This window comes from Argiope bruennichi, chromosome 2, assembly GCF_947563725.1.
Source record: "Argiope bruennichi chromosome 2, qqArgBrue1.1, whole genome shotgun sequence".
NCBI classification, from domain to species: Eukaryota; Metazoa; Arthropoda; class Arachnida; order Araneae; family Araneidae; genus Argiope; species Argiope bruennichi.
Window position 1 is genome coordinate 78,677,176 of NC_079152.1, and position 25,260 is coordinate 78,702,435.

The 25,260-nt window shown below is 28.1% G+C and overlaps 1 protein-coding gene across 5 annotated transcripts in view; it reads left to right on the plus strand.

The window, feature by feature from the left end:
* The window catches only part of LOC129956810 (patched domain-containing protein 3-like), a 159,591-nt gene that overhangs the window by 105,231 nt on the left and 29,100 nt on the right, over positions 1–25,260 (plus strand). For all 5 annotated transcript variants that reach the window (XM_056068777.1, XM_056068775.1, XM_056068769.1 and 2 more), the window contains exon 2: positions 18,217–19,251. In XM_056068777.1, coding sequence (XP_055924752.1) covers positions 18,258–19,251 — 994 coding nt within the window. In that variant the 5' untranslated portion in view covers positions 18,217–18,257. The remainder of the gene's footprint in view (positions 1–18,216; positions 19,252–25,260) is intronic.

Here is a 25,260-nt window from a genome sequence, read left to right on the forward strand (position 1 = left end):
GTCTAATTCATATTAATTTTTAAAATTTATCTTCTGATAAAGCCTTCTTTTTAAAGTTTCTCTAAGCATGTAATATGATCACTCTTTTTTGAATGGATAATCTAGATTCAATATTGCAGTTCTTAATATTTTTAAATATGTTAAGCGCTTTACAAATTTATAGCTTTACTTTCTATAAAAAATAATTTTTTAGAATTCTTATTTGCAGTCCTTTTGTTGCAATTTAATTAATTAATTGCTTCATTAAATTAAATTGCCAATTATTAATGTTGAATATATTTCTAGTTACACTGTTAAAAATTATCTAATAATTAATTCGTTAATATTTAGAAATCTAGATCTCGCTTTTTTTTAAATAAAAGAATAGTAAATTTTGCTATTAAAAATGATCGATATGTCCCTTTAATCATAAAAAAAATCTAATTGAACTGAACATCAAATCATAATGTAGAAGCTTCTTATTATTATTATTATGATTATGATTCGTGATTGCTAAAAATGTATCTTGTATGTCATTGTTATTTAAACAACAAATATCATAAATAAATAAATGAATATCTTATAAATATCATAACATTAAGTTGCATAAATAAAATCATAGAAATCTGACTAATTATACTTGATGATATTTTCATGTTATGAACTGGAATTGTTCAGATTATCCTAATATTTTAAATTCATCGAAATTTTATCTTTTATAAACTTATATACTTGGCAAACTAGTTTAATGACACCTGTTTAAACGGACCTTCTGCAGTTCCCTCTGCCTAAAGGCCACAACCGCTGTCTAATATGCTTAATCGGGCCTAATACACTCCTGCATATTAAATTTTGTAGAGGTTCGCAGCGATCTCTCAACCTGGTTCACAATTCCAAGAACCTGAATCGAGGTTCTCACAGAGTATATGGATTCAGGTTGCATCCTTATTATCTGATCGCTGTTCAAAATTACGAACGTTAAGTGCAAATATTTCTTTTTATCTTTAAAAGAGTGACAAATAAACTAAAATAAACTGTGGTTATTAGGAAGAAGACTAAATTTATATTTTTCAATAAATAGAAATGCAAATTAACCAGTTAATCATTTCGACCTCTTCGGAAAATGCGTATCTAAATTATCATAAGCAAATACACATTATATAGATATAATAATTGAACAATTATTATATAAATATAATGTCATTGAATAAACTCGTCATAACACAAAATATTGCATTTTTTCCGTGACGAGTACACTCGTCAAAAACAATTAACAAATTAATATAGTTTCCTATACTAAAAAAAGAGTGATTTTTGTTAGTATTGAAAATGATTTTTGATTTAAAAAAAGATTAATTTAAAAATATATAAAGAAACGAATAAAAATAGCTGCATATAATTTCACAACAAGCGTTTAAAATGGATCTATTAGGAGAACTCACAAGATTATAACTTATTTCCTCATCAAACGATTTAAAATATTTAAAATATGTTGCCCCAAGATATGCAACAACTTAATGTGATTGAGAACTAATTAGGTTTTGAATAAATCGTTGCTTTAACCTATAACCGCATATTTTCACCTTGAAACATATTTTTTTTGTTGCATTATTTACTTAAAAATTTCCGAAATAAGATATTGGTTGAGATTAGAGGGGCTCAAGAAATGATTCTCCGTTATGAGAAAATTATAGTTCGAGTAAAACGGAAACTTTCATTATCAAAATAATAATAAAGAATCTAAAATTTCGAATTAGTTTAACAGGTGAAAAATGGTTTTCTCATAGCAAAATATATAAATATTTTAATATTTATTACAAATGCTCATTTCCCCAGAAAATGTAGTTTTAGAAAAAAATAAATAAAAGTCTAAAAAAAAACACTTGTACGTACAGAGACGTGTGATTTAACAGTCACAATCTCTATTCTACTGCTCAAAATTACATATTATAATGACATAGAGCCAGACTAAGGCATCTGTATAATAACAATTTCAGAATAGAGTAGTTTTCGCATTATAGTTGAATGTCAAAATCATTCAAATCATATCGCTGTTAATGAAATTTTTTTATCGCTTTAATATATAATTTAATTTATAATGCTTAAATGTATTAGAGGAAAATTCTTATTTAAAAATTATAAAATAATCAATATTTTATATCCAAAATTATTAAATAATCGATATTTTAAATCGATTAAAATTATTTAAAAAATTCTACAGTATTGGAAATAAAATTTTAGTCACATTTCTGTCGTAGTGAAAATTATTAATCGAATATCTGATTTTGATATGGAATTTTTAAGTCTTTTTTTTTTAGTTACTAAAATTGAAAAAAATAATTTTAAATTTATTGTTAAATTTTTCGTTTTGTTTTCTCTTCATTTTCCATAGTTTATTTAATAATACATATGTTTGCAGTAAAAGTTGCTATCTTTAAAAATTTTGATTGTTCAAGAATAAAAATTTGATTGTTCAAGAATTTTTATCCAATATTATGTAAGAAATAGAAAGATAAAAGTTTTTTTTTTTATTTTAAAGATCATTATAACATGATACATATATATAATTTTTTAACTTTTTGAATGAGGATTGTTTATTTCAGCAATTGGATTTTCGATCTTTTTATCTGAAATACATAATTTGATTTTCATTACAGATAATTCCGCGCTTGAACATGTAGAGCAAACTCATTTTCAATCCAATATTTAATTGCTTCAATTAAAATTCCCTTTAAATTTATAAATAATAATTTTAAATTCTGAAATATTAAAACTTACATGTTGATTTTAGAAAACTATTTATTTGTCTGTTGTGAAAGCATGTAAATAACATATAAATTAATAATTTTTTTTTGATAACCTTAAATTTTATTCCACTCTGATTTCAATTTCCAAAGTGAAATGAGAATTATTTAAATTCACAAGAATCGAATACATTACTCAAAATCTGAATTAACTGTTGTCAGAAATCCAAAATTTCTGTTTTCAGAGGAAGGGGGGGGGGATATTTTTAAACTTTTGCTAAATTCATACAGGCATCATAACAAAAGTAATACAATTAATCATTATTTTCAACTTTGGAATGTATTCGAGTTCACAAAATTTAAATAAAGCTATCTCTACTTGGAATAGGCCATCTTTCAAAAATCCAGCTACATCTTGGATTTAACTTTTGAATTTCACGAAAATTCACAATTCATATAGTTTACGAACACATAATTTCATGAATATCCTCATAATTTAATTATATTTTCTTCGGGTAGTATTTATCAACGGCATATGTAAAGAAAACATCAATCATATTAATCAGAGGCGGATTTTGGCATTCCACTTCCCTAAGCAGTGCACATTATGAGCTTTACAATTATCGCAATCGATATTTTTTTATTAAATATGTTTATTTTAACTTAATACGTTATTGAATTACTTTATATCATATTTATTATTTTTGTAACTTTGTGAAAAAAGAATAGTATTTTTTTATTATGGCTCATTTTAACGTGTCATCTGCATTTGTACAGATTATTATTTCAGCAGACACTGAGAGTTTATAAATACTGTAATGACAAAGTGAATGTGGTGAAATAGATAGGTGGCCGGCCAATAATGCTTGATGAAATATAAATATTATTCTAATATTTTATAATTTATACCATTTGTATTTTTATGCAATTTATTCGAAAACTTAAAGAGTTTACCTGTGGTCTTCTTGAGGCAAGCGATCCTAGGCAGCTGCCTAGTCTTCCTAGTTCGAAAATCTACCACTGATCCTAAGAGAAAATACGCTTGAAATTGAAAATTTTCAATATACAATAAAAAAAATTATTTATATTCTAAAATTTCCCTTTTTTTTTATGTAGAGGCTTCTAAAACCATAATCCTTCATAGATCTAATTCACAAAAGTGAAAAAGAATGAAGAATTATAATCCCTAATCCATTTTCCAATATTCGAAAAAATTAACAATTACATTGATTAATCTCATATCAATTAAAGTTGTTTTTCTCGACTCGAATATGTCTACTACAAATTGTGCAACCTATCATTATTCATTGTTTTCCTTAAAAAAGCATGATAATTTTAATATTTTTTCTTACAAACATTAAATAAACTCGCATGAATTTTTTTTTGAAAACTTACAAAATAAAAGTACAATTTTATTGTACTTTTATTGATTACTTAATTGATTATCTATATATTTGAGATTTTTCATTAAATAATTAATAGGAAAATCGTTATTAAAATTTTCAATTGGAACTGATTATATTAATTGTAGACAATAGTATCCTCATAAATTAATCATTTTTAGTTAATTCTTTTGCTCTAATACAATAATCTAAATTGTACCTTCATTTATTGAAACTTCTATCAGTTCCTTTAATTTAAAAATGCAGTCGCCATACAGAATGATGTCAGAATATTGATTGCATATAATTGGTCTATCGTGTAACAATAGAATGCTTTTCGTAGATTCGTAATTGAGAAACTTAGCAATCTGAATTTGTACTAATGTATTTAACCTTCGCTTACGTTTACCAGGAAAACTAGAATATTAAAATGCTCGTAAAAATTGTATATAATTGAACTTACAGAATTTCCTGATTCGAGATATGAACGTCATTGTTTTATATTTATTTATTAAAAATTTCTGTAGTAATAATGTATTGAAAGTTTTTAGAATTGAATGTAGTGATTGTAATTGATCATTTTAATTCACGTTTGTTTCAAACAATTCTTGAAATTTTTTCTTTGATTCTTCGTATCGATTACATTGTGGTACACACTTCCTTTTAAACTTAGTTTCTGGCATAATATTTACTTTCCGTTTTAATCTAAAAAATATGAACGATATTTAAAAAGTATCATAAGTACGAATATGAATAAGTATGATATATTATAACAGCTCTATCCCTATTAATAAATTATATTGTACGATATATCTGCAATGGCTTTCTATATATTGAATGTCTATTAATATCTTGCAATAGTGGGAAAATTATGTGAAGAATTGAAGATATCGGATGAGAATAGGAAAACACTAAACACATTGGGACATTGTTATCGAGCACTTTATATTAAAAGTTGTAGCAAATTTTCAATGTAATTCTTCTTAGGGTTGACAGGTTTGTCGGTATGTATATTTGCATATATGTTAATGCAATATTTCAAAAATGTAGCATCTTAGATAAACGAAGATATTGAGATATTTTTATCCAAATTGTAGTTCTGTTTCATATTTTGGTTTCAATCACTTGAAAAAAGAGTCATTCAAAATGCATAGTCACTTTTCATCACTATTTTAGAAAGTAGTATAAAATTCTCGCTAGCCAAACTAAAAATTAGAAAATAGGTACTCGTGGGGTTTAGGGCCTTGGCCAAGGTCCCTACGTTTTATCTGGGATAATACCTTTAACATTTTGGTCAGACTGCGCCCTATAGTTTAATTTTAATATTTTAATTTTCGTAAATTTTAACCATTCCATTTTTAATTACCTTTAAAGCACTTTATATGATATACAGAACGAGTCATATTGAAAGGTACAGAAAAGAATAACATAGTATAAATCTGTAATTTATTTATTTATATAAAATAAATTTACTATGAAATACAAGTTTTTCTAGAAACAACAAAAATTCTCCCAGTAATGAAATCGCCGACGACGTTATAAAAATAGCTCCATCCCTGCAGCAGAAAGTGTTTTGCGTTTGGAATACACCAATTTTCGTTTATCGTCGTTCAAGGACATCACACAACATTTGGTAAAGAACCACCGCATCATCACCACGGTTAGTGAAGCTATTTCAGGATACGGTTAGTGAAGCTATTTCAGGACACAGACTGCTTATATAAGAGATTGCTAGATCCATCTTGAGATTTTTTCCAGTGTTTTTTGTGAAAGACAAAGTATTTATGCATTCACTAATCCAGAACGTACAGTAACTGAAGCAGCAGATAATTGACGTACTGGACGCATTAATAGGAGGGTATTCTGTTACTACAGCCACATGAACTAGAATACTTCATAGACCTTGTCACCGGGGAGACAGCTATAGAAATATGGATTACTTTAGTTTCACGGTAAATTTGATTTAGCAAAATAAAATTAATTACGGCGTTTACAGGTATGTTGTAATTTTGTCTGATTAATGTGAATTACCCAGTAGTTCTAGATTCTATCAACAAGTTACTGTAAGCAGCGAACATCTACAATTCGAGGTGGGAAAAAGTAAAGAAATAAACTGTCTTCCGTTTGGGATTCTTAATGATTGACATCGAAAGCTGAAATCTGCCGTGGTAACCTTGAATATTCTTTGCGTCATAAATTAATCTTTCGACCTGCATCTAGTCTATACTTATAATAAAGCTCAATGTGTGTGTGTGTGTGTGTATGTGTGTTGGCGCTCTACAGGCCAGGTCATCATTAATAAAAAAAAGGGAAAGAATTCACGCTTTTTCTTTATAGATATGCGCATAAATGTCAAAAATTTTCAAATTATGATGTAATCGAATCTTCGGTATAACTAAATACTGATTATAGCTTACATTCTTTGTCTGTGCCTCGCTTCAGAGAATTCCATGAGTTTTATATCCAAGTCACATCAATCATATTTTTTTCAAAATTGGAGTCTGTTTTAATTAGGAATTAGGGGTTCAATCCTTATTACATCCCTGGAATTATAATATGAAAATGAAATAAATTTGCATCCTATTACAATCATAATAATTGTACTTCGTCATTATATATGAAATTTTCACATATTTCTCTTTTAGCTACTTCGTATCAATTTGTTTGTTTCTTTTATTTAGTCGCATTAAATTTCTGTTTGAAGTATATCAACAGTTTTTCACGGTTTTATTTTATCAGACAATTCTCTGTCATAATTATTTAAAACAATTATTTTTTGAATGAACATTCTTATTTGACTTGTAGTTATACGAAAATTGCCGAATCCTCTTGGAATCACCATTTGTTAAATTTGTCATATTTTGTAATTAACCATTATATACTATATACAATTAAAAAATTCTAATCATATACAGCTATATTTTGTTTTTCACCTTCATTACTTTATTAAAGTTTCCAGTTTTTTAATTTACGGAAAAGTCACGAAAAATATGAATCTTTTTATATCTCAAAAGTCGCCGTGAGTTTAATATACGGAGATGAAATAAAATCATTTGTTTGTACAATTGCTGTAATATAATCTGTAGTATCATAATTATATTTTAGCATGAAACCTATTTTCAACTCGGATGAGTCACAATTTCTCAAATAGTGCATTTTGCGTTCAAATCAGCGGGAATGGTCTACTCGAAACTATCTCGCATATTCTCTGATAAATATATATTGTTAACTGCATACCATTGGTGAATAAAAAGTACGGAAGAATATAATAGCATGATATCTTTATCGGTTTTTTTTTAGTTATTAATACCTGGGATACTTTTAATACTCAACTATCAGAAAACCGAATATATGTTTTGAAGCCTTTTTCCCCACCGATTGAAATTAAAGTTTGACACAATTGAAGAAAATGAAACTACAATTGAAGTCACAAGACCACATACAGAATTTCAAATATTTAAGTCATTAAGTTTTGAGTTGTCGCGTTTACATGCTTGTGAAAATACAGACCGAACAGATGATCAGACAGAGTTCAAACCCTTGTACAGATCCTTGGTGGATTTGATTCCAAATTTTATCAGATATATTCTCTAGATGTTATATCTGTGTACTAAATTTCACCTATCTAGTTCTTTTTTTCGTTTTATAATTATCGTGTTAACTTGTATTAGGGTAGCAAAACAAACGGATTTTCTCAGAATAAATTTCATTGAAAATTTGACAGAAATCTACAAATTTGGCATAAAGGCCATGTATCAAATTTCATTTATTTAATTCAAAGCCTTTTTTGAGTTACGGACAGACAAATATAATTCCAAAAATGTGTTGTTCGGACTCAAGAAGATTCGAAATGTGGAAATTCGTTAAAATCTTGAGAAATCGATTTTTTTTAACGATACAACACTATGTATACCTCATATAGGAGAAAGTATAAAAGATCTAAAATTATAGATAAGTAATAATGATAATTGATAATGTTATTGTAAAATATATACGAAGTTATAAACCATGCAATATTATAGGCTTAGTTCTAAATATTTTGCAGTATTTCACATGATTATGAATTGGCACAAAACTTGCAACTTTTGGGCATATTTTGAAAGTGTAGAAAATCTTAATATCTCTTAAGAAGCTCTAAATAATAGCCTGTCATGAGTGATAGTTTTCTAAAATATTCAGTTTCAAAAGTAATCTTGAATGTCTGATAAGTTTTTCCTCTTCATTTATGTACATAAAACTGTTATTACTGTTGTTGGTCTTGTGGCTTAGTACAGAATCTTAACTAAAGTTTGTTAAAAATAATAACAAAATAAATTAAAAATTGTTTTGTCTTATCTCAGAATAATTTAACGTTTAATCCATACTATATTTAAAAGGAGATAGCGCATAGCTTTTTATTGGAACAATCATTATAAAATAATTTCAAATTAATGCAATAAATCTAGTTGATTTTAATGAAAAATATACTACAAATTAAATTACTTACAACAATCTAAAATCAAATAATAAACTTTAAGAAGCAAGAACTAAGTTTCACTGTGCTATCTCTGTCTATAAACAACATTTGTCCATGAAAAAGTGCTTTCTTTAGGTTAATAACCTAAACAATGCGTTCTTTTTCATGACCAATGAATATTTGAATTTTAAGGTGTAAAATTGCATAAATGTTTATGTTATGTATTTCATATAGATGTTTGCGCTAATATATGACAAGGTAAAAATGTCATTGTGATGAGTTGAACTTATGCGTGTAAAATATATTAAAAACATTTTATTATTTTATAATTTTAACTTGATGAAAATCCTACTAGTTATCCTATACATAGTTTAATTTACTTAATCTTTGAAAAAACGTAAAATTTCTATTTTGCTATCGTTTTTGAAAAACCTTTTTTTTCAATAAATTTTGATTATAGTATAATAAAAAATTTTTTTTGAAATTCATAAAATTTCGAAAATTATTCTTTGTTTTTCTTTAGAATAATAGTTTATATATTTATTTCACAAAAATATTTATTAAAAATTTGCATTGCATTTTACAGGCATAAATTTTTTTTTAATGGCAACATTTTTTAAATTTTACATGTTCATTTCTGAAAAAGTATATGTGAAATTGTCGCGTTTAATGCAGCAAATATTACTAATCTCAAATACTTAATATTATCTCAAATCTTAAAATATATTAAATATTTTAAGTATATTTTATTAAATAATGGATGATGAAATTTAATTAAATATCAAATTTATAAATATGTTTATGGTCTATTTATATTTATTGTGAACTATTTATTTTGGATGCACTTTCTACATTATTCTACTTTAATAACATTACACTAATTAGAAATTTCATTTTTTTTATTTGCTACTACTGTATATGTCTTGTCTTTCTGAGAAAAGATGAATCCATAAAAAATATTGTAAAGTCTGTTTTTTAATCGTTTTAAGTTCAGATGAAAATGTTTTTCTTTCAACGGTCTACCAACTCTTAAGTGGTTGTCATAGCAACAATTGAGTACAGAGTTATTGAGTTTCGCTATTAGAGTAACAGCTATTTACTCAATCAACTTAGTTGCTTTAGTCACGATAGAGATGATATATCACGAAATAATTAACATTTCTTGGAACACTTCCGTAAAAGAGTATAAGTAAGATGTTTCAATAAACATATATAGGAAAAATATCATCTTAATTTTGTTAATAATTTTAAGTTTACAGGCAAAAGTAAAATAGCAAACTTTAAAAAGTTGGAAGTACTTAATTTTCTTTTAAATTGATCAATTTTTCTTTGTTACCAAAATATGTTCTTTATATATAATAACTTTGTCTACTTATTTATAACTGATAACTTACCAGGTCTGTGTTGCCAAAACATCAATACTAATAAGGTTTATAACTTTTTCTGTCTATTTCATTGGAAAAAAACTAGCGATATGTATAGGTAGTATTGTGAAGAAAATATGCGGAAACGAAACGGATTTGTTATAATCTAGATAGTTATAATCCTTACTCTGCAGCATTTTGAAAGGATTTAAGTTAAAGAATGAGAAACGCGCGATTTTAAAATGTAATTGATCATAAAAATGGAAACCGAATCCAGAAATTCTGTTATAAAAGTAAGTAATAATTTTTTGAAGTTAACTAGATGAAAATAAATCAGTTACCACTACTTCAGATTTTAATTTTTCATTCATAAAACTAGATAATTTATTTATAAAATGAAATTTTCTCTGTATCAAAATTCACTACTGTTTGTATTCACTTTAAAATTTCTATGTATTGTTAATATCAGTTAAAATGCTTAAATAAATGGAAATAAAAAAAATATATACTATTTTCTTTTTTAGAATCAATAAATTTTCTGATGCCAGAATTTTCCATCCAAAGAATGCATAATTTGAGAAAATTGATTCATGGATCCTTTAAGTCTTTTTGTTAATTTTATCATAATATATTGTTTCATTCATTTATTTACTGCATGCATATATTTATTTTCATTTGTATATTCATTTATTAGCATTACAGACGTTTGCGCTAACTATATTATTTATACTTAAAAGGTTAGCAAAAAAAAATATTTTACATATTAATAATTTCGAAAACTTAGCTATAAATTTTTTTATTTTTATTCATTTCCATCCTAAAGTTAAAAGTTATTCGATGTACACAAGCAGAACCTTTCACCTTATATTAGAAATATTTTTACCTTTTGCAGATAAAAGCTATGTTGTTTAGTTTTTAGTTTTTTTTTGCATAGAAATATTTATATATATTTCAAAGAATGTGAAATGAAATATGCATTTGGTGATTTTTTTTTCCTTCGTTTCAAATGCGATAAAATTGCAGTTACAAAATTAACGAAAAACATGTTAAATAAAGAATTAGAATTAAAAGCATCTTTATTTGCATTTGACAATTATTAATGATAAAATTTATTTACATATTTAATTATTTTCATGCTTTCTTTGCGAAAGTACAAATGTTACCTTAGCAGACTATAAGAATTATGCATTTATCATAAAAATTCATTACAATGATTTTGTATGATAATCATTCCTATGCTAAACTATCTGTAGAAACTCTTCACTCTGTTAAATTTGACACTTCTTTATTACATTAGATTGCTACCCGTTCAATGAATATTTTTATCTTTAATAGGATCAGGCAAGAAAAGTAAGTCCATGGGGCTTCGAACGAGATCATAGATTTTATCTCGTATTGTCCTTGCGCAAAAAGGATGAGAAAACATATTCTTATCTCTTTGCTAGAATCATCGTTTTCAGCGAATATTGGTGATTTATCTATTCCGTAACTAAAGGTTAATTATTAAATTTTCATCAATTTCAGCGCAAGGTAGAAGGTATTAAATATTTATCTGAAAAAGGTAATTTTGTAAAAAGAAATGCTAAAATAATCAGAATTATATACTTGATCACATTGAGCGTTATTGATTTTTTAAGCAACGCGATATTTTGAATTATTGCAATTAATCAAAGAACTGAATTTTTTATTTTCAATGACATAAGAAATTACTAAATGTGTTTTAAAGATATAAGGAATTATTATATATCCCTTCCAGTGATCAATGACTTGTTAAACAAAGACTGAAATTCTTTCAAATCAGTTTAAAAAATTTTTTCTTTTCTGAATATAGCATTTGCCTAGAAGAAGTAATTAAATTTATTAATAAATTTTTATATATCAATTTAATACTAAACATGGTAAATCAATTATTTTCTCAAAGTAAAATAGATATTAATAAAATTTGATTTATTATATCATCATCATAAATAAAAAGTATTGGAAAGTTTTTACGTCTCCATATCTTGCTAAAAACCCAGAAACAGATAGTTAATAAATTAAATTCGAGTCTAATATTTAATTAATCACCAAAAATGGCTGAATGAAATTGCTTGCCAAGTCATTGAGCTTTTCAATTATTTTTTTTTTCTTTATTAATGTTCCACGGTTTGTGAAATAAACTGCCTGTTATCGTGAACTCTGATAATAAAAAAACTGTTTTGTTTATAAACATTGGAATTATCTGAAGTAGTATTTTTAATTATATGTCAATGATAAGATCAAATTGCTTTCTAATTTGATCTTAATAAGTAATAAAGTTTCTATTATCTAGGTAATAAAGTTACTATTATCCACTGCTGTAAATGTTATCAATAATTTTTAGCAAAATGAAATAAATTGTAATTTGATTTTATTCCTGTTAGATCCTTAATTTTAAATCAGTTGAAGTTTTTACGGTTGCATTTAGTTTCAAAAAATTCTGACTTTTTTTTTATTTATAAACTTAGCGAAATATATAAAATTATAATAACTTGCATCGTCTTTTATATAATTGCCTTCCAGAAATAATAATTACAAAAAATTAATTTTGATTTTCGGGAATTGCTTGTTTATTTCTTCTACCTACTTTCTTTTCATCGAATTTCATTAAAATCTCAGTATGTTTATTTGCATGAATCATAAATTACCAATTGTTTGGCTGAAAAAAATGCTTTCTATTTTATTTGTAAAAACGATCGCTTTTTGCTATTTATTTTATAATAGCAGAATTATTATTTACTGTTTCTTTGGTCTAAAAATAGAACGTTTACAAATATTATTATTTTTTTTCGTAATAACAATAACAGTTGCTATTTATCTTCCAACAACAGTGGAAAGACTGGATAAATAATTCAGTATTTTTTATGGACTTCTAAAAACGAAATTTTCAGCATTTTATGATTTATTATATTTGTAAAACTAATTTTTATTGTAACATCTTTTTGAAACAATTTCTGGTAAGAATTTTTACATGTTTCGTTAATTCTACACGTCAGAGTAATCTATGTATAATTACATATTTGTATCACCACTATTTTTCTTTTTTTTTTTTTTTCAAATAATTTAACTTAGCTAATAATGAACTTTAAAATATTATTTAATTAAAATTACTATAATTAATTTTTATTATAACTTTCAAAACTAAATATTTTATTTATTTTTTGACATCTTTTTATCTATTTACATAAATTTATACAATATTTATTTAAAAAATTGTACTATGATGGATCAAATTTATTGAAAATTCTATAACAGGTAGAGTAATTACTAACTAAAAGTTCACATGAAGTAAACACAGAGATATTATTATTATCTCATGGGCACTTTTTTCCAGATCACAATTTTTGTGCCAATTAGCTTTGTTTTCACCCTTAATTTCAATTTTAGTATTTTTTTTTCAGCAATCCAGAATTAAAAAGAGGATGATTCGAAATTATCATTAACATATAAGTTTAAATATACATATGGAAATATTTTTTTGATTTAATAACTGTAGAGATTGAAACTTTTAAGTAAGAAATTTTCAAAACTTTATTTCATAAAATTTATACTGAAAGATGTAAGTTTTACAGGTATATTGATCAAGTGTCCGAACAATGTAAGCGAAGCATGTAACTGTAATATATTAGGAACGGTAACAACTGTAATATAGTAGGAACGGTAACAACTGTAATATAGTAGGAACGGTAACTGTAATATTGTAGGAATGGTAACTTTAATATAGTAGGAATAGTAACTGTAATATAGTAGCAACGGTAACTGTAATATAGTAGGACCGGTAACTTTAATATAGTAGGAACGGTAATTGTAATAAAGTAGAAATGCATATTTAATACAGTCTTTTAATCAAATATAAGAAGCAAAACTGATGCTCATTAGAAATCAAGAAACAAAATATTATATTCTTTACAAAATTTTCTCTTATTTACTATTGAATTTCATCATTTTCTTAGTTGATTCTTTGTGAATTTAATTCAAAAACATTGAGTTTTCGTTAGGGCTTCTACTTTGAAGAATCTTACCAGCATGAATTAGAAAATAAGCTTTCATTTCTGTAATACATCAGTAACTGCAGAAATTAACATTTTTTTTAAAAGATCATTTCCAACATTGTTGTTTCTGTTTATGACTTCTAAAATGGTTACAGTTTTGTAACGTATCGATTTTCTATATGAAATAGTCTTTTACTTTATTTTTGCTATACATACCCCTTTGTGTGTAACTTGTGTATAATGTCAATGTTTTTTACAAATTTTAATAATTACTTTACCCCTTAAACATTTCTTGAAACAAAGTCAAACGAAACGTTCAAGAAGCACTTTGCTGCAGTAACGTGCGGCCTGTTTTCAAATGGTGTCAAACTCGAGTTTCGTGTGTTAAATCCCTGAAGCGTACCAAGGCTCCTCCCCTTTTTTTCCTATCAGCTGTGTGCAATTCCGCTCTCCAACACAATTCCTTGTCAATGGATTTGGTAAAAGTAAAACGGCTGTTTTACATGGTCTCTGAACTCTCTCTTTTCTCTCCTTCCCCCTCCCCAAGGTTGGAAAATAGAACAGCCGAATGAGAAAGAAAACATCGATGATGGCATAACAAGTGACGAATGAGTGGCCTTTCAATGGCAATAGTCACATGTTTAATCGTCGATTGAGGAGGTGGGGAAACTTTTCGATGAAGCAAATCTCACGCTGTAGTGAGTCTCAAATTGATGATATGAAAAACAAAATATTTATTTAAAAAGTTTGGATAGAAAAATATGAATCATTAGAAGTTACGTTACAAGACTTACAAATGGCTGCGGTATGCTTGATGGACATTAGTTTCTTCCCAGTTTCAAGGCATTTTAAGAAGCAATCATTCATAGAGTTTTGGAGTTATAACTGAAATGTCTTCGTTTAAATTTAAAAAAAAATCATTAAATATTTTAAGAAATGTTCATTTATATATTTTGGAGTTATACATGAAATGTCTTCGTTTAAAATTTAAAAAAAAAAAAAACAAAAAAACCCGACATATTTTAAGAAGCCGTCATTCAGAGATTTTGGATTTATATATGAAATGTCTTCGCTTAAACTAAAAAGACATGCAGTATTGTAGCTAAATTCTGTACCTTTTGGGTGGAATGCGGGGTATCTTTACAGTCAAGAAAAAAAATGAGGCATTGAGCAAAAGTTAAGATATTAAATTAATATTAAAATTGATTAATATATTGAATGTCTTGAATTCTTGTTACATTTTTACCATATTCTTGTTTTCATATCATTCAAGCCTATTAACTATAGTTGATGAAAAGTGTATTATCGTCAGAGAATAAGTTTTCAAAGTTAAAAGAAATAAAACATTCAGAAATTAAAAAAATCTTCAAAAATTTCTTTAAAAAAAATGCAAAAATTAAACACTATTTATTGATTGTAATATTCGCTCCGTATTGAAAATTAGTAAAGTGATCAAATATTTCATTTCATGAATTTTTCTTGAAATTTACTGTATGAATTAGTTAACATACGTATTTAATCAAATATGAGGAAAATAAAATCATAAAAATTTGAAAAGTATATTGTTATGATTTTCAGCTACAAAGTCTATTTTTAATCTTGTAATATAACCGTGGCTTATTGAAGGTGAAATTAAGCTACTTTTTTCCTATATTCGTTTTGAAAGTCCTCTTATATATGTCTTATATATGAGTTTCATTAAATATGATTTATAGAAACTCTAAATATGAATATGATTAAATTCCAACTATGATTATAATTATTTTTTTAACATTTTACTGAGATTTTTTAACATTTACTTATTAAATCCATCTCAAGAGAAAATGTAAAATTAACCGATAGGAGAATCCTTTAAAAAATATTTGTTTTTTATCCCTTATATATTCTACGAAAAAGTAGTTTTGATGCGAATTGACTACGATAAAAGTAGATTAATAAATTTTGTACTGATATCATTGATAAAGCCTTAAACTTCATATTGATTAATCCGTCCGCCGTTTAATGTGGAATATTCTAATGCCTCTTTGTTCAGCAGCGTTGTCTGAATTTGCTTTTATTTGCTATTTTTATCATTTAATTTAATTTATCATATAATTTAACTAAAATCGCTTACAATATGTGAACATTTTCTGCCAGCATACGGCAGTGATATACCACATACAACAATTTTTGAGCAGACGTAGACTATACAGATGTTTTACAAATTTGACGTATAATATTTTAATTTAAAAGTGATGATATGAGATCATAAAAAATAGCTGAATAAAATAATCATATATATGTATACTAATTTCAATTTAGCTGTGTTCTTAAAATTAATCAGCTAATTCTATCTCAGCTGAATTTCTACGTGGCAAACAACATCATTTTAGTTTTCTGAATTGATATTCGAATATTTTGAGTCAATTTAAAAGCAGCTTATTCTTTGTAAGTAAAAAAAAGGCCTTTTGGTTACCTTAAAATGGTAAGTCTTTATTCAGGAAAAGTTTTTCAAACAAATACATGAAAAATAAATTTTTAAGTTCATCACCCCCAATAAAGTAGCAGAGTTACTTAACAGACTATTGCATGTCTAATTCTTCCGTTATCTACTTCAAATAGTGACATAAATTCCTCTCATGAATTTTAAATTTTAGATCAGTGGGAAGTGCAGTTCAGAAAACAACAGGAGTCCAAATACGCAATATTTTTTACGTTTTACCGAGTCTCTTACATTATGCGCACGTGCGGCCTTTCCCTTCCGTTCTCTTCAAGGTTGTAACTTGATACATCCCAGAAGTGTATATTTAGTAATGTAAACAAAGACAGTATTCATGGCATTAGACTTCAGTGTTTATTTCACTAAATAAATCAGTCGCGTATATGTGTACTAATTAAATTTAAAAGCGCACTGTTCCTAATAAGAATTTATTTCATTATACTGAGCTTTTTTCCTCCTTTTAATGAAACTCGGTCATTTTTCAGTTGTCATTGTTCAGTTGTCCTGTAAGATGTCTGCTTAATGGAGACGATTAATTTTCATTAAATTCAGCAAAATTTCAGTACGAATATAATCAAATTAGATTATTTTTGTATAGTAAAAAGATCGTATAAACGTTCATTCTCTTCAGAAAACCTGTATTGTGGGAAGAAAAAATTTTAAATGATTAATTTAGTAATTCCATGATTGATCACTATATCTATTTTGCTATTAATAAAAATTTTAACTGTTTCTATTCAAAATTTTAGGATAGGAATCATAATTAAGCATTTCAGTCTTATTCAAGTGATGTTTGCAAATATATACCAAACTTGCTTTAGGTAATAACTCATTGGTTATGTACAACGATATAAACTAAAGACTTTTTGCTCCAGTGCTTGTTTTCTCATGGCTTTTCTATACTTTCCAACTAGTTTGAACTAAAACAAAAATTCTGAAATGTCACCGCAATCTGGTCGTATTTGTAATACCGGCTTGAAGTGATTAAACTCATTTGCGTGCCCAGTGGGCCACTCGGAAAAAAAATTCTTATTCTTCTCACGCATACTCTGAAATTATTACTTGAATACTAATAAGGCCTAGAAATGATTTTCGACAAAAATGACAAAATTACATTCTCCTCGTTATTCGCTTAAAATGACTCTTGCAAGTCTGCGACGAACTTGTCACATAGCTTTTTATCGCCCAAAGAATGGCGATGTTGTTGAGAACCATAGAATTCAACAAAATTGTATCATTTTTTTGTTGTTGTTCAGATTAAAAGTCACATTTTTCGTGATATAAATGCGTTTCTCACATTTGCATAAGAACTGTGTTAAATTCAAAAATTCTATTTTTCAAGAGAACTCGATCAAAAATTTATTTTCCAGATATAGTGTATCCAGAATACTTTTTAAGGAAAAAAAGGACATATTATCACTCAAAGAATACGAAATCAGCAAAATCCTGATTCAAATATGCCTAGGATGGATGCTATTTTAAATGCTCTTAAGTGTAATTGCTGTAATCTGATTCGATATAATTTGTAAGTGCCGTTAAATCTAATTACTGGGTTCTCATCCAATTCTGCTTTTTATAAGCATTGTTAAATGCATTTGCTGGATTCTGATTCAAATCCTCTATTTATGTACTGTTAAATGTTGTTACTGGATTCTGATTCAGCTCTGTTATGTAAAATACTACTAAAATTCAACTGATATATTCTGTTCCATCTGCTATTTAAAGAACTTTTTAAGTGTAATTATTGTGAGTTTTTGACATTTCAAGTCATCACTTTGCTCATTTTGTCTTTATTTTTACAGATCCTCAGTTCCAAGAGCCTAAGAAGCCCCACAAGCACACCATGAAGTGCGATTGTGTGGACCGTCTAGTCTCGTACATGTTTCGGCAACTAGGATGGATGGTTGGACGGAAACCTGGGTACTTTATCATAGTTCCTGTTCTCATTTCTGCCCTTCTTGCAACTGGTATGCAAAGGATAAGGTATGAAGCCGATCCAGAGTACCTTTTCAGTCCTACAGACGGTCCGGCCAAACATGAGAGAGAGGTTATAGAAACACTTTTTCCAATGAATCTCTCCAAAGATTTCGATGTAGGTAGGATGACTCGAATCAGTCCCTTCGCCAGGATAATGATAGAAGCCAAACATGGAAAAAGTATTTTCGACAAAGAAGTGTTTGGTGACTTGATAAAGATAGACAAAATGGTGAATAATATAACTATATGGCATAACCATCGCCTGTGGAAGTATAAAAATATGTGCGCGAAGAAGAACAGAAAATGCTTTGAGAATACGATTCTTGAATTTGCTGATCGACTGGATGATATGGCGAAGGGGAAGTATTCTATAGATTACCCTCTCATGATTAATGAAGTGACGTTTAAAGTGTTTTTTAGTGCTGCTTTCTTGGGTGGCGTTAAAACGGACGAGTTCAACATGATAGAATCTGCCAGAGCGGTTAATTTATTGTATTTTTTGGAAACAGGACCTATAAAAACTGAAAGGGCTAACGTCTGGGAAGCAGCGTTCTTGCAGTTGATGGAGGAGAGTGAATTCGAGCATCTCAACATCGCTTACTACACATCCCTGACATTGTCGGCTGAACTTGAGAAAAATACCATATCGGTTCTGCCTTTGTTTAGTGTGACGGTCGTTATTATGCTTGCTTTTTCTGTGTCTACGTGCATGATGTTGGATTGGGTAAAAAGCAAGCCATGGCTTGGAGTCCTTGGATGCTTTTCATCAGCAGTGGCAGTAGCAGCAGCTTTCGGTTTAACGGTATACTGTGGATTGGAATTTATTGGGCTTAACTTAGCTGCGCCTTTCTTGATGCTTGGTAAGTAATGTAATACTTTGTTCGTATAATTTATGATAACTCACATTCACATATTAGTTAAATCTACTCGTGACATCATTATAACTTTCTTTCAAATACATATCCAGCTACTTGTGTGGGCTAAAATATGCAGTTTAAGAGGTTTTAACATTTCTTATATATAACAATCACTACATTTCAAAAGTATGCGAACGCATTTGCATTAGTCCAAATCGTGCATTGAAATTAGGATAAAATATATTTCGATGCCGGGGTACTAAAAAGCTATGAAAAAAATCCGAAAAATATATAAATAAAACAAATATATTTGATTGTCATATATCGACAGTAGGTATAGAAAATCATATTTATCGTTCTAAGAAGCATTGAAATCTTTATTATGTTACCTCTTTTAGTGTTCAGCTTATTGGGAAATTAAATTATCAATGACCTGAGCCAATTAATTTTAATTAAATTATAACTAGACTTTGCTCTTCATGTAAGTGAATATCTGAAAGCTTATTTTGGATTAAACAGCAATACATGTTATGAAAATGTTTGTTCCTGCTAATAACATGACGCATAATTCCTGTTCAACTTTTCTGACCTTGGCAAGAATTTATTTCCCTTTATTAAAATAACTAATTTCCTGTACAGGAACTTAGACTTTTTCTTGATTTCTGCTATTGCTACTTCCTGTGACATGCCAATATTTGCAGAAATAATTATACTTCACTTAATTTACTCTTTTGTCACTTTGTATTGAATAATATTAGATTCCAGGCTTCATAATTAGTATATAGCTTTCATGAAAAAGAATGTGCATGAATTGCATACTGTAAATAATGATAGAATTTAATAATCTTAACAAAAAGCGTAATTGTTCCTTTTATTGGAAGACTGAACGTACCTTGCAACACATTATTGACATTTATATTTATGGATTTAAGGAATCTGCCTGTCCAGTCCAATCATAATATAATAATTAACTTTAGGGAAGTGTGGAGTTTTTTTCTGCGTTTTACCAGAACAACCGCATTTCAGTGTAATTGGAAAATGATACCCTATTACATGCTTTTATACATATTACGAATCACCCCATAACCTAAGTGCCTATGTTCTTTAAAATTAATATTCATAACTCTAATGGAACTTCACGTAAGACCAATCTTGATTACTTTTATTAATTAAAAATTAATCGATATATCCTTACCTTTTACAAACCACCACTGCATTAGTTTTCAAACGTTAGTAACTACAGTGACAAGCCAGCCAGTAGCTAGTAAAAAATAGTTACGGTTCTAGTTTTTCGTCACTAATATATTTTCAGGTCTTGAGATAAGAAGTAAAAGTTCTTCCTTCGTTTGAATTCATTGAACTAAATGAAATTTTACCTTTTTCATGAAGAATATTGATTTGCTGATAATTCTTTTCCCTTGATTTTGATGTCTAGTTTCAGCTTGAGCATATTAAATTATATGTCAGAGGAATAACAAATCGCGAAAGTAATGAAAAGCGAATGGCAAAACAAATCGAGTTCGTCCACTTGCTTCCTGGTTGAGAAACGACCCTGAAGGCCATTGGAGAAAGGCGGTTTGGAGAACCTCAAACTGGTTTTGGAAATGCTACCAATTCATGATGGAATTCGTTGAATATTAGAATTATTAACTTACCTATAATTAATTAATCGCGTCTATGAAATATGAATGAATTTTTTTTATGTTGTTCTCTATCTGCCAATCTTAAATATAGAAAACATAACATTTTCATCACACCGCTTGACTCTTAGAGTCTGAATTCTTCTCAAATTGTAATTTTAGAAACATATAAGTAATTAAATAAAAATAAATTATTTGTTTGAATTTAAAAAATAGGAAAATTAATATAAAAATTGTAATATTTTTTATGCAATATGAAAAATAATTAAATACGTTATACAAATTTGTAGTAATTAAGACAGTTTCATTCTTCCTCTAACATCATTTGAATATTAATATTTATTTTTCTTCATAACAATATTTTGGAGAAGATCTTACAGAATGGCAATAAATAAATAAAATCTCAAATGTGTTAATTACAAATTCAAAATATCCTCTGAGCTGAAAACGATTATTTTTAATTTTGTTTCACTGAAACTTCCAACTGTTAAGTTTTTTGCACTCGAAAGTTGTGTCTAATTTGCCATCCTGAACGATGCATCGTTTTCACATTCTGGTTAGATAATGACTACTATAAAAAATTATATGAGAATGTAAATTTTCAAATTAATTTTTAGGAAATAAAGCAAATTAATCACTACATTTTTTTCATAATCTAAAATAAAAACAAATCCTTACATTCACACCTGTATAATGATATATATTTTATAAATTTTCTGTGCGCAAAGGCTTAATTAAATGTGATTATTATGCTTCTCGATATTTGTCAACTGTAAATCCGTTTTGACAAAAACATATGCAGTGAATTGCAAATGTATTTCATATCATGATCTTCCTTGATAATTGCCATGGGATTGGTTAAGTGCTGAAAAGTCTCTTCTCAGATTTATAAAATTGAAAAAAAAAATTATAAATGAATATTCAAAGGATTTTTTTTCATTGTGATAGAAACATATTTTATCATTTGTTAGCGGTTCTTGGCATTCTTTTGAGAAAATCTTGCATTCCCTAGAATACTTTTCATACATTCTCATCATTGCAGTATCTAGAATACTATTCATACTATCTCATCATTGCAGTTCCTGGAATACTTTTCATACACTCTCATCATTGTATTTCCTGGAATACTTTTCATACACTCTCATCATTGCAGTTCCTGGAATACTTTTCATACATTCTCATCATTGCAGTATCTAGAATACTATTCATACTATCTCATCATTGCAGTACCAGGAATACTTTTCATACACTCTCATCATTGCAGTTCTAGATGTTATGATTTCTGTTTATTTTTCAAAACTGATGAGATATTATATTGAATTACATTTTATTACCATTCTACTAAAAAAAATGCTTCCTAAAATCTATCATTATAGCTTCTTAACATAACTTTCTGTTTTTTTTTTTTTTTTAATCATAAAAAGGTCTCAATGTTTATTTGCTAAATTTTTCATTTGTCTTAGCTAAATATTATCTCACCAACATTTAAAAAAATTAAACAAAATGTCCATGCTTCCGCCGTGAAACATTTTATGGATATAATTATTATAACAATTATTTACATTACACAATAGCTGGTATAGTGTTCTGAGTGATTGTTTCTGAACATTGTATGGCACCATTCTGTACAACGACTGCGTTATTAAATTGTATCGAGCAACGCCGAACAACGTTTCCGAGCCAATCGAACTTCCAACAACGAAAACATAGAGACATTCCCTTTAATACATACTTCCCCTTATTCAGGTCATCTTTACCTACTTTTACTCTCAACACAGCTTCCGAAACTAAGTCGATCTTACTCCCAAGTGCGTAACAACCTACAACTCAAAAAAATGTGGGTCATAATCGAAAGTGTGTCTCATCACGTGATTCAAAATGAGGCACGTGACGGCAGTGTTGCGTCTTTTCCGCTGCCGCCCGTCATGCTGAGTTGATGAAACGTCCTTAGGTTCTTTTTTTCCGCATGCCTGGCGTATACAGATTTCAATGGCGAGAGGAAGTGATCGTCCTTTCGTAAACAATTATCGTGGGCTAAAGGAAACACTCACCAATATCATATCATTAAAAAACGGTCACAAGACGTTGTTTATGACCATTTCTTTTGAGGAATCAATCATGTGGTAGTGATCTCATTTGGGTATTTTTTAATATAGTAATTGATAACGCCTGATTTTGACTCTTCCGTTAAAAGAAAATGCCAGTTTGGTAAATAGTGATAGTAATAGAGAAGTCATAGAATATTAAATCTTTAAAATGAACTGAAAGATAATCACAGTTTCTCAAAATGTTGAGACATGTATTTAAGCAATGGCGGATTAAGCTGGGAGGGGAAAAGGAGGCGGGGGCTGGCAGTCTGTTAAAAGAATGCTATTAGCCTGCTATCTAATAAATAAATTTGTAAAAAATATGCAACTTTATGATAATGTTAATAATTTTTCAAGTTAATTAAAATAGTATTTCATTTTTTCTTATTCTTATCTCCGAATTAGTATAAAATGTCTAATAATATTGTTGACATACCTTCTCGATATCGGAGACATTGAAAATATCGAAAACCTTTATGGATATATCGTTCAATAACTTGTGCTAATAGGGCTGTTTCATTTTCACTTTTTATTGCAGCAATTATAAATTATTTTTTTCAAATAATATTATACAAAATCCTTTATATTGCACAATTATAATAATAATAAAAAAATACAAACATATACATTTTCACAAAGCCTTTAATATAAAAATTGAATTTAAACTAAATCGTTAACATGTTGATTAAATTAATGTGTTTGAATGTGAACATTGAACAAGAGGGGTCTCATAATGTGCTTTGTTTAGGGCCGCCAAACGCCTGAATCTTCCGCAGTATTTAAATTGATGAATATTATTTTTTAAAAAAGCTCAAACATTTATTTTAAACTAGAGTGCTACTTTTATCTTCCTATGAAACTATCGAGAAGTTATTTTTAAAACATGCGTAGTATCAGCTTTCAAATATTAAAAAATATTACAATTGTGTAAGTCATACTATTATATTTTTCAACACATTTCGATATCATCATTTATATTCTCTTAAAAGATTTTTTAAACTTTATCTGGATTGGATCCTTTACCTTCATGTTCCGATGAATATATTCCCAGCTATATATTTAATCTTTAAGATTTGTCACAATTCCTAGATTATTCAGAGGACAGCAAATTATTCAGATTTGAAACCAAAAAAAAAAAAAAATAGTGTAACTCACACAAAATACTATTTTCAAAACACTTACTTTCATATAGGCTTATGAATACTAAACTATCCTATTTACACTAGCTTAATATTGCTGTTACTACCAATCCATGAATTGAGTGTTTTAGTTTCGAATGCATTGATTCATAAATGTGTCCCTACATTCAGCATTTCTCATTATTCTTGAATCTGAAATGGATAAGACTTACCAGTGTAGATTATTTTTAGTTTGATTCTTTGATAAAGCTCTCTGTGGCCTGTAAAATACATTGATAGTTGTCTTCAACCTAGATCAGGAATGGCGAACCACTGGCACGTGTGCTATTGATGGCACGGGACACAATATTTTGGGCACGCCGCCGATCAAAACGGTTTTCATTTTAGTTCAAAGTAGCAAAGTTCACTATGAAGCATTACAAACAAACGCGAGTGTTCCCATTCTCTTTAAAAAAAGGGCACAGATATTTGTGCGGCTGTTAAAAATTCGCTTGCTGAGAAAGAGATTGATTCGAAAAGAATTATTTCAGTAATTGATGGTGCTCCAAATATGGTGGGCAAAAAAATGGTTTCATTATTTTATTTCAACAGACATAGGACATTCGATTCTTGAACTCCCCTTCACCAAGCCTTGTGTTCTAAGAGTGGTTAAACCTCTCTTGATAATGTAATGGCGTTAGTCACAAAAATAGAAAACCTCATATCGTCGGAGGCTTTAAATAAGCGAAAGTTTGAGGCTTTGTTGGATGAAGTCAACTCGGTGTTTAATGGCTTACTAATGTATAATAATGTTTGCTGGTTGAACTGCGGGAACGCACTTCAAAGATTTGTTGACTGCTTGGAAGAAATCAGACTGTTTCTGCAAAATATGGGGGAAATTGAACAATATCCACAGTTGGTAGATGTTATGTGGCTCTCAAAATTGATGTTTTTTACAGACATGTGCCAACATTTCAATGAAGTGAACATAAAGCTTCAAGGCACAAATAAAACAATTATCGTCATGGTGGATCGCATTCGTGCTTTTGACGCTGGATTGCATGTTTTAAGTTGGTTGGTTGATGGAGTTTATTGGTGCAAGAACCATTTTTGATTAAACTGCGCCACACATACGGTAAGAACGGTTTTAGGAACGTTATTATTAAA